The sequence below is a fragment of the Cynocephalus volans genome, chromosome 4, assembly GCF_027409185.1.
Source record: "Cynocephalus volans isolate mCynVol1 chromosome 4, mCynVol1.pri, whole genome shotgun sequence".
Lineage (NCBI taxonomy): Eukaryota > Metazoa > Chordata > Mammalia > Dermoptera > Cynocephalidae > Cynocephalus > Cynocephalus volans.
Window position 1 is genome coordinate 147701477 of NC_084463.1, and position 12357 is coordinate 147713833.

Below are 12357 nucleotides of genomic sequence, written 5' to 3' on the forward strand. Positions count from 1 at the left end.
ACAAAAACAAGATGGAGATAAATTTCAAGTTGTTATGTACATAGGTAAAACATTTATCCAACAACACAGTATTAGAATGTGAAAGGGCCCTTACACATTTACTTTAGAAGTAAAACCCACTAATATATCATGTTAGAAACACAATTATTTATTATGTATTTTTTTATGTATGGCAAAATAAATAATTGAATAAACAAATAGCTTCAAAACCACAAATGTCTATCAATCAGAATGGCAAAATACATAGTGATTGATCTAATCTCCCCATTTGTATTCTAATATTAAAATATATATTTAATGTTTATTGACCAAGAAAGATGCTGCTGACACATTCTCAAGTAAGAAAAAGAAGTGGCAGGGAACACAATGTCATATGATTTTGTTAAAGACCTTCTACAGATGATATCAGAGAATGTTGTTGATATTATTTAACTTAACTTGTGGATTGTAAAAAGGGATCAAAACTATACAATGTGGGAGAGATAAGTATGCAAGACCAGGGAGTTAATTCCCTGTAGTGTAATACCAAATGTTACGCTAGAAAAAAAAATTCATAATAATAATAAATACGTTTGGGGGGAAATCTGAAGGTAAAATGTCAAGAACATTTGCTATAGTTAAATAATGCAATTTTATATTACTATTATCATGTTATTTTTTTCAGATATAGAAAAATACAATAGGGTGGAAGAGGGAGAAAATGAACAAAATAAATGGGTCTGGGGTAAAGATCCCTTGGTTTATTTTTTTATTCAATATCTCACAATTTTTACTTTGATTAGTGGGTTAAATTGAACCAAGTACTATTGGGAAAGTGTGTGCATTTCAAAAATCTAAAAAAAAAGTCATTTTAAACAACTGATATGTAAAGAATCTGTTTATTTGCTGAGTGAGAGTATATGATGTGAATGAAGCATTGTGTTAGCACAGAGTCCGTGTCACTGTGTACACACGCTCCTGAAAGAGACACACCAGACACTGATGAAAATGCAATTAACACTTGAGTACATCGTTGTCTCTAATCTGCATTATCACCACAATAGTCTTTTCAAAATATTGATGCCATTCCAGTAGAAGACCAGGTAACTCCTTTAGAGTTGATACCTTATATAAAGATAAATCATTTTTCATGATTCAATCTTATTTATCTTTAATACACAGTAATATCTTTTACTAATTTTATTGTTAATTTTACTCCATTTTGACTAGTAAAGAATTTTCTCATTTGAAAGTATAAGTCTGACCAACATTTTCATAGTATTTACCTTATTTAAAACAATCTTTGTTTCAATCTCTTGAAAGCATATATTATCTGGTTACAACATTTATTAATCCTATTTATGTGCCAAAGAGTATATATTGTTATAAGAAGTGTTTTATCCAGAAAAAGAGGCAAACTTAAGCTAGTAAAATATTTCTACTTTTTGATGCAATAATTGGTCTGAAAGAGTACTAAACAAAGATTAATGGACACCCTGATGCAACTGAATTTAAGATATTAATTGAGAATTCTGAAATAATTAGGTAACATTCTCTTTAGTGCATCTTTTACTTCTTTGTTCCTTAGGCTGTAGATCAATGGATTCAGCATAGGGATCACCAGGGTGTAAAACACAGAGGCCATTTTATCAATACCAAAAATATGGCTGGATTTAGGTTGCAGGTAAATAAATAATAAGGTCCCATAGAACACAACCACCACTGTCAGATGGGAGCTACAGGTGGAGAAGGCTTTGTACCGCCCCTCGGTTGAGCTCATCCTGAGAATGGTCACAAGAATAAACATGTAGGATACAAGAACAATCAAGAGAGAAGACAGCAAATTACAGCCCGAGAAGATCAAAATGATCAACTCTAATTCATGAGTGTCAGAACAGAGCATAGACATCAGAAGGACACAGTCACAATAAAAATAATCGATTACGTTAGAGCCATAGAAAGACAATTTAAATAACTTAATTGTGAGAAATAGAGACACAAATGTGCTGTAGAGATAGGGAGTAAGTACCAGCCCCCAACGTACTTTCTCTGCCATGAGGACCACATAGAGAAGAGGTTTGCATATGGCTACATAGCGGTCATAGGCCATTGCTGATAGAATAAAAAGTTCAGTGATGATAAAAATCTCAAAGAATGTTAGCTGGGTGGCACACCAATTGTAGGAAATGGTGCTTTTGTGCACTACAAAGTTAACCATCATTTTGGGACCAATGACAGTGGAGTAGCCAAGATCAGTAATCGACAAATGTCTAAGGAAAAAGTACATGGGGGTGTGTAGCTTGGAGTCCAAATGGGTCACGATAATCATGCCCAGATTGCCCATCACTGTGACCAAGTATATGACGAGGACGATTCCAAGGAGGGGTGCCTGCAGCCTAGGGTTATCAGTGATCCCCATGAGAATAAATTCAGTCACCTCGGTCATTGCAGTGTGATTGCAGTTCTCCATATGGTTCTTCCTGGTGACCTGTGTAAGTTATAAAATCAATATTATTATATTTAAAATGCTGTCTTCTAAGATTTCATGGTGTATGAGATATAGAGACATTTTCTTTGTTTCCATTTGTAAACAGAGACTCCTCCCATTAGGCCAAATGCACACATAGCTATTCTTACACTCATTGAAATTTTGATAACGTGTGCTGTAAAAGAGGCAAGATACTCTGAAATGATTGTTTTGATGTAGCTACTATGACTTACTTATTTTGACCCAACATTATTTCAAATATGTCAAAAGAGCTATTTCTTTTATTTCAGCTTTTTACAACCAACAAGTAATTTGTAAAACAAACATCTACACCGAAACCATAAACCATCCATATAACCAATCATCACATGTACATAAAGAAGCAAGACAAAAAGATCTCCTTACTCTTGGTGGAATATTTAATCAGGCAGGGATTATAACAACTCTGACTATCAAATATGTGTATGTTTAAATAAATCTCACGATAAGTTTAATGTGTTTACCCAATGCAAACTCTAATGGTATGCTTATTTTAGAATTTTGTTAATAATATCCTAGTCTGCATTTGCCACATCTGTTCTTTTTGCCTATTGAATCAAAGCTTCTAAAGATCTTCCAATCATATATCCCATTTCTGCACGAAAAGGACCTGGCCATTCTGATTACTTATGAAAACTTAATGGAGAAACATGAAAAGAGGCCCAGAAGAAAGAAAGCTGATGATCAAGAACTAGAGGAAACTCGTTGTGTGTCTGGATATTTTCTAAGCACTTTACATATATTAACTCATGATCTACACAATAGCTCTAGGAAGTAGGTTGTAATTACATCTTCATATAGGAAACAAAACTGAAGCACAGAGGGTTGAATAACTTTACAAAGGTCACTCAAATTATAAGTGGTGAAGGATGACTTTATTTGGACCCTGAAATAAAAAATAAGTTCAAATAAGGTCATCCTGCCTTCAGAATATGTTGTCATAAACACACTTCTGCATTAAAGGCACCCTGATTAGATAAAAAATGAACAATGGGGCAGAAGGGACAACAGGTAAATAATGATAGACAATAATCCTTGTTAAAGTAGATGATTGAATCAATAATTTGAAAAGTAAGGTGTATAAATAATGGAAAACATGGGGAATCTATAACAAGTCTTTCCTGCACATTAATCCTACTGGTGACAGAAAACTGAGATTTCTTAAAAGAAGACATGCACAAGGCCAAATGAAATCAATGTATTGAAGAGACACCTGCACTCCCATGTTCATTGCAGCATATACACAATAGCCAGGAGACGGAATCAACCTAAATGTCCATCAATGAATACATGGATTTTTTAAAAAATGTGGTATATACATTGAGATATCGCACCCCAGTAAGACTGGCTATTATCAAAAAGACAGAGAATAACAAATGGAGGCAAGGATGCAGAGACAGGGGAATTCTCCTACACTGTTGGTGGGAATGTAGATCATGAAAAATAATATGGAGGTTCCTCAAGCAACCACAAATGCAACTGCTATCTGGTCTAGCAATCCTACTGCTGGATATATACCCAAATGAAGGAAAATCATCATGTCGAAGGGATACCTGCACTCCCATATTTATCACAGCTCTATTTACAATAGCCAAGAGTTGGAACCACCATAAATGTCCATCGACGGATGACTGGGTAAGGAAAATGTGGTATATATGCACAGTGGAGTACTTCTCAGCCATAAAGAAGAAGAAAATTCTGCTATTCACAGCAACATGAAAGAGCTTGGATAAAATTACGTTAAGTGAAATAAGCCAGGCACAGAGAGAGAGATTACTGCATGTCTTCATGGGAGTAAAAAATAGACAAATAAGTAAAGCAGAAAGAAAGAAAGATACAATGATCACAATATTATGTTGAAATTTCAAAAGGATATAAGAGAACTGTGGTTACTGGAGTTAGGAAAGGGGGAAATGTGGGGGTTTCGTGAGAAAATGGTTAATAGACACAAAGAATGATTAATTTTTGTAATGATAAATACACTAATTATCCTGATTTGAACATCATATATTGTACACAGGTATTGATATTCAACTCTATACCCCACAAATATGAATAGCCAATTATATTTTAATAAAAAAAATTATGTGTGGTATATATACACAATGGAATACTATCCTAGCCAGCTATTAAAAAAAAAAAAATCCTGTCATTTGCAGTAACGTGGAAGGAACTGGTGGCCATCATGTGAAGTAAAGCCAGGCACAGAAAGACAAATTACACATGATCTCATTCATATTTGGAATCCAAAATTGAAAAAAAAAGAATATTCTCATAGATGTAAGGAGTAGAGTACAGTTTACCAGAGGCAGAGAGGAAAAGAGTGTAGAGGGGAAAGGGTAGAGGTGGATTAACTGCACAATGTTACAGGTAAATAGAAAGAATAAGGTCTTGTGTTCTAGACAAATGGGAGGTAATAGTATTGCATTGTATATTTCCAAATAGCTAAAACAGAGGATCTTGACCATAAACACAGCAAAGAATAGATAAATGTTTAGGTGATGAATAAGCTATCTACCATGAATGAATCACTGTACAATGTGTGAATGATTTGAACAACATGCTATACTGTACAAATATGTACAACGAAAAATAAATTAAAACATAATGTACAATCAAAAGTAAATAAATAAAAAAGAAAAATAAATTAATTAATTAAAATTACAGCCTTGAACATTTAGAAAAATCAAAGTCTTGTTTATTTTTGATTGCTTATATAGGTCAACGAACATCTTCTGAGTTTAATTTTAATAACTTCATCTGGTATTTTCTAATATTTTTCAAATTTCTAGGTTTTAAGGATGAGGCTTAAAATAAACACACCTTTAGGTTGATTTTATATCTTGGCTATTGTAAACAGAGCTGCAATGAACATGGGAGTGCAGTGGTGCGCTGGACTTGCAGAGCAAACCTAAAGATACATACAAAGTGAGGTGGGGAAAGGGGGAGGGGGAGGAAGGTTGGGGATTAATTAGGTGGGAGACACAGGGTATAATTGCAATTTGTGATAATGGTCATGCTGTCAATATTGATATGGCCATCATATCTTGGCACAAGCGGTGACAGTCAGCTTTTTACTCCATGAATATTCATAACCAATTAAAAAAACCCAACACTCCTTTGATGTAAAACTATATAAGAAGATTTTAATTTCTCTCAAATAAAAAAGTGACCAGCACATACATTTACTCTTAACTTGGAAATTCCTGAGCTCAAATTAAATAACCAATTGACTGAGAAAGGCAGGTTAATTTTTTTCTCAAAACTTCTGGGGAAAATCACAAGAGTATGTCCTATGCCATGCAGGAAGAGATCTTCTATTTAAATCTTCTGTGCTCTCTGCTGCAATCGAGCTGGTTTAAGAAAAAAAAAATTGCATAAAGCTATACCATTTACACCCAAGTAGATATCAGGACCCAAATGGCTTGAAAAGTTTAGGCTTTAAAGTCCTTTAAAAATATCTCTCCCTCTCCCTTAGATTCCTTTGGCAGGGCCTGTATTTTCATGCCTTAAATTAAGAGGATAATTAATAAGACATGCTCTTCTTCCCTGTAAATCCATAAAGGTATAATGAAACTAGTCCTCTGAAACCTGACCCCTGACAATGCCTCCCCCAATCTGTGGCGAGGGCATTCCCTAAAATGTCATTTCTACCTCAAATAAACACTTATTAAAAATATAATTTTAAGCCCCCCCCCAAAAAGAAAAATATTATAAAAAGAAAATTTTAAAGACCAATGTTTCTACTTACCTTAATGGAGATGTACTTTGGTTTCTAACTGTTTTAATTTTCACAAGATACAGAATGTATTTATGTATTTTCTATCCCCTTGAGACTCATTGTGTTAAAGTTTTAAGATGATTCAAGGATAAACAAATTGCACATAATTACCTAAGGGAGAGGGCCTTGGATTTCCGTTACTTTTAGAATGCTCCATTAGGAAAAGTACAAAATATTTCATACCTCAGTTTAACTGAATAAATAAATTATGCAATATGACTAAACACTGAAAATCACAAACACGTTTTTGTCAGCCTCTCATTTATATGATATTGTGCAAATGTTAAATATATAACCCCCCCCACATAATTCATGAGTAAATGAAAGAATGAATTCCTAGAAAAACATTATGCAATATTTGATAAAACATCTATTGACCAAGGATATTTTTGTTGGATATATAGTTACAGGTTGACATAAAACAATGTCTTTTAACTTGTTATCAGTAGTGAGTTATTTCTTTATCTATTTATAATGTATCTTATATCTCTGGCTGTTTTTAAGGATTTTTCTTTATCATCAGTTTTCCGAAATTTGATTGATATGCTTTGGTATAATTTCCTTTCTATTTACTTTGCTTGAAGTCAGTTTGCTGCTTGATATTCCATAGCATGAGTACACCACAGTTCTTCAACCCTTGTCTTACCTATGGATATTTGAGTTTTGAATTATTATGAAAAGTCTAGTATAAACAAGTATATCTGTGGACATATGCATTCACTTCTCTTGGTTGTAGATTTAGAAATAGAATTACTGGATCATAGAGCATATTTTATTTAACTTTAGAAGAAAATGCCAAATTTTCAAACTTAGAGCACTTTACCACCAGCTGTGAATGTGGGTACCATTCTCTCCACCTACATGTCAATCTTTGATGAAAATTAAAAAAAAAATAATTTAGAAATTTAAATTGTTATCAAATGATATCTTTTTGATTGTAACATTTATTTGCTTGATGGCTAATTATAATGGAAACATTTCCATGTATTTGTTGGTCATTCACACATTTTCTTAAGCAAAGTTTCTAAATTTTGCTCATTTTTAATTAGATTGTTTTACTTTTTATTAATTTTTAAATTTTTATGCATATTCTACATAGAACCAGTTTCATGAGATTTTTGTCTAGAAACTTTATTTTTTAAATTTATGTTTATATTTACTACAGTTTAACCCAAGATCCTGCAGTGATACAAAGCAGGGCTGTTTTATCACTAGGTGTGAGAGAAACTCTCTAACACCATGAGTTCCACATAAAGAAAGTAACTGTGATGCAGGTGATGGGATGTGTGGGAGAAGTCAGAAAGCTAATGAAGCCGTGCCCCAAGGTCTAGGTACACAGAATGCCCATAAGACAGAAAAAGGAGAACTAAAAACAATCTCCAGTTCCCACTCCTAACCCTGCTCTAATTTGTTTTTTTATTTGTGTATTAATGAATTAAGGATTCTATCCTGGAAACTGTGGGTTATGCTGTGCAGATGTCTGAATTTTGCTGTATTTCTGTAATAGTGTTTTTGTTTGTTTGTTTGTTTTTTGCTCTTTTAAAAATTTTATTTAAGCACAGAATTAACGTATTTGATGCAGCCTGAAAACTTGCCTTGTAGGTAGTATTAAAGGTATCAGTTCATTAATTTAGCCATTTTGGAGATACTGAAATCTACCTCACATGTGTTGCACGGTTTGGCATCACTGAATTGGATAAAGTTTGTTCACAGAATGTGGATTTCCCTTCCCCTGACTGTATCCTTTCTGGCATGCAGCCCCATTTTCCAGGAGCTGTGGTTGTCAAAAACTCTGCTTTCTTTCTTTGGGTCAGAAAGACTGTGGATTTTATATGAGATTTCTATTTGATGATCTAGACTGCAGTGTTTCCTGAAAATGGAAGTTGTAAAAATGGGGAAATCACCCATGTCTTCAGTGTCAAATACCTTACAGAATATGCCTGATTTGGTCTCCCTCAAGAACTTTATTTATTTATTTATTTCCCTTAGATATTAGTTGTTAACTGTGGGGTGGTTTGTCTTAAAGTTTAGTTGGTTGTTATCAGAAACAGATCAATAAATCATATCTTTCTTTAGTTTTAAATTATGTGTATGCTTGATATGGAAATACGGTTTGGTAATTTTTTAGAGTTTAATTGCATTTCTCCATTTTCTTCTGGCTTGCATTATTTTTATCCAAAGTCTGTGTTCATTTTTATTTGTTTTATGTTTTGCCTGTTTTATTTATTTATTTTGTATGTCTTGTATTTTTCATAGGTCTTTCAAATTGATAAATTTTTCATTCTTTTTTTTTTCTTTTACTTAAGCATGGATGGTTTCTACTATCCTGTGACACAAAACTTGTCATTATTTTTTCTTTCTGCACTTTAAGATCTGTTTTTAGGAAAAGAAAAATGTCATGTTTACTTCCAATATTACAATCAGCCCTAGCGACACAAACTATTTCTCTCTCTTTTTTAAAATTTCTCTTTTTAATATTCATGGTTACCTTTAAGTCTTTTCAAATATTTATAACTGTTTTGTAACTGTCTACTAATTCCATAATCTGTGTTATATCTGATGCACAACTACTTGATTTTGCTTATGGTTATAGGTAGCATATTCCTGCTTCCTCAACCTACAAATAAACACTTCTTTGAATGCTGGACACCGTGAACATTTTGCTTTTGAGACTCAGAAATTTTTTCTCCTTCTATAAACAGTGTTGAATTTTTTTTGGTAGGAAGTTTATTTACTTGCAAATCACCTTAATCCTTTCTTTTTGAACTTTTTAAATTGAAAGATAATTGATTATATGTCTGTGGGGTATAGAGTTGACTGTCAGTATTTGTGTACAGTATATATGATGATCAAATCAGGATGGTGGGCATGCCTTAATCCTTTTGAGGTTTAATGTTGAGTTCCATAAGAGCGGGATTTAGTGATTTTTTTCCTCTGAGGTAATTTGTTCTGTTTTCTGCCGTCGCCATTGAATGCCCTTAGTATTCAATGAGTGTCCTTATTGGAATTTGCTGGATCTTGAAGATACCTCAACCTTGGGTGAACTGGTACTTTTCCTCACACAATTCTTTTTTTTTCTTTTTTTTTTCTTTTTCTTTTCCTGGCAGTTGTTCTTGGTCTGGCCTTAAGGAATCTCACTTTTAATATGTACAGTGTAAGGATCATAAAAGTCTCAAGGAGGCTCTGTGCTGATTTCATAATCACATTCGCTGTCCAGGTCTCTCCACTAAAGTTCTCAGCTCTGTGTATTCCAGGCACCTCAGCCCTGGCAGATTCTGATTTTGTGTCTTCTTTCCAACACAATTGTATGCTCCTTGTGCCCCGGACCAGTAGATACATCCCTTTTCTCAGACATGATTTCCTTGGGCCACTAATAATCAAATGTCTGAAAACATATGTTATGCTTTCGATCTCCAATTCTCCAGTTTTTAGCAACACAGTTATTAAAATCCACAGTTCCAGTGGCAGAGATTACCAGCAGGCTTCAGGAATGCATACCAGCAGTTTCCTCTTACCCATCTAATTTTTAGCTTTGTTCTCATTTATCCCCATGGTTATTATCTGTTTTATGTCCATGATTTTAAATATTAAATTGGAGCATATTTCTTATTTTTAGAAAAATTTTTAGATATTCTGATGTAAGTGTTTTGGAGGGTGTATTAATTTGACAATATTTCTCAAAATGAATGTTTGATCATTTTTGATGTTCCCTTTATCCTTTAAGTATATCATCCATTGGTAAATATCATTTTTTGTGTGTGTGTTTGTGTGACTGGTAAGGGGATCGGAACCCTTGGCTTGGTATCACCCGTACCGCGCTCAGGCAGTGAGCGCACTGGCCATCCCTATATAGGATTCGAACCCGTGGCCTCGGCACTCCCAGCGACGCTGCGCTCCCAGCACCTCACTCACCCGAGTGAGCCACAGGTTCGGCACGATAAATATCATTTCGATAAATGTAAACATTAAATCTAAACCAGATTTCAAATAAGATTTCTCCAAATTACTTCCACATGTTAAACTGAAAATGAAAATGTGCAACCCAATCAGTAGAAATTTACTTATGTGCTCTCTCTGTGTGTGTGTGTGTGTGTGTGTGTGTGTGTGTGTGTGTGTGTGTGTGTGTGTGTGTGTGTGTGTGTGTGTGTGTGTTACTTAGAAAGAAGCCTGTAACGATAACATTTACAAGGTTCCTTATCTTTCACATCTGCGTGTAGAAATAGTTTGTAACTAGCCTAGTGACATCTAACCATTTATGGATCAGGTAGTTTATCCTTCTACTGAGCCAATTAATTTCAATTATATTTTCTATTATATTTTATTGAATTCAAAGCTTCTCCATTTTTTGTTTGATGTTTTTTCAACTCCCTATAAAATTTTAGCTAATTATACATTTTAAGGACATAAATGAGTCATGAGAAAATGCAAAATTCCTTAATAAACAGAGTGCTTCCTTAGGTTTATTTGTTACTCTACAATGTTTAAACTGTGATAGCATTCATTAGATTATGTAAAATATATTTGTATTTAAGATGGTAATTCAAAAGTTCATAGAAAAATAGAGTTAAAAGATAAAACAAATATTTCTATGGACATTTTGAAGTATCCATGTATATATGTGTGTACATATATATATATGCTGTCTTTTCTATCCAAAATTATCCTCTTATAGAAAAAAATGTAAATATGTTAACCTTGTTTATGTGTTTGCTTCTTATGTTTCTTGTGCACCAATAAGTTAACATTTAGCTTCACTTATTTTACCTGGAGTTATCTATAGCCACCCACTATGAAAATGTTTATTAACATTGCATAATATGTAATTATTAACAATTGTTTTTGAGTAAAGGGTAAGAAACCATGGAAAAGGGCATGAGGTTTGTAAAGCTAACATTTTAAAATATTTCCCTTTTGTAAATTTAGTTTATTTTGCTAAAGTAGTCATCCCTTTTATTTGAATTTCCTCATATTTAGATCTGTTAGAAAATTAAATTTTAAATCTGTAAGAATTATTTTAATGTTAAGAATATTAGAAGCTATTTAATGCAACTCCACATTCTATTATTCAATTTTGTTTACAAAATCTTTTAAAATTTCCAGGAGATTGGCATCCCCTGAATTAGTATATAGTGAAATTTCTGAATTCCACACGGAAACCTCATTTTAAAAATTAAGCTTGGAATGAAAACTGTCTACAATATTTCTTGACAAAATGTTATTTAATTGGTGCTCTAAATTAATGAGGCAGAGGGTTAGAAGAGAGCTCTAATTAATATAACTTTCTACACTGATGGAAACGTGCTATAATATGTGTTGCTCAAGACAGTAGTCTGTAGTCACTTATGCCTACTGAGTCCTTGTATTGGACTAGTCCAAATAACTTAAATTTAATTTTATTTAATTATAATTAATTTCAATTTCTATTTAAATATTCACATGGTGTTATTGGCTACTCTATTGAACAGTTCAGATATGGTGCACTATTATATGCAGTTTTGAATGTCGAGGTTTAGCATTATTTGTTGAAGAGACTCATGCATTTTGTCAATATATAATGATTTTACAACATGATTTCTGTTCACCGTTACTATTGTTTTAATCTTTTGATTTTTAATCCATATCCTGTTTTTTCACACACCTGTTTATTTATTATTATGTTCTGGACATATCTATGAAACACACCAGCTACAATTTGATATAAATTATATTAGTTCTTCAGAAAGGGTTTACTTTTGCTTGTGGCAGGTAATAGAATTACTTTTTAGATTCTGAATGCTGTCCTTTGTTGTTTTTATTATTTGTGTTAAAATTTTCCCTGTTTGTATCTTTTATTGCTACATTTTAATAAACAGTAGTTATCCATTTTAACACAGTCATATTAATCAATCTGTTTTCATCAGTTTACATTGTTCTCATTAAGATTTCTATATAACAGACTACCCCAAAGTTCAGCAGATTAAAATAATATCAGCGTTATTTTTCTCATAGTTTCTGTGTGTCTGTAATTTGGGGAAGGCTCAGATAAGCAATTCTGAGATCAGCAATTCTCTTCCAACAATTACTTAGTCAA

At 33.0% G+C, this 12357-nt stretch overlaps 1 protein-coding gene across 1 annotated transcript; it reads right to left on the minus strand.

Annotated features, from left to right (window-relative positions):
* Positions 1 to 1498: 1498 nt before the first annotated feature.
* LOC134376475 (olfactory receptor 8K1-like) lies at positions 1499 to 2449 on the minus strand. Its single transcript, XM_063095012.1, has one exon. The coding sequence runs from the start codon at positions 2447 to 2449 to the stop codon at positions 1499 to 1501; it is 951 nt and encodes a 316-aa protein (XP_062951082.1).
* Between the last annotated feature and the right edge of the window lie 9908 nt (positions 2450 to 12357).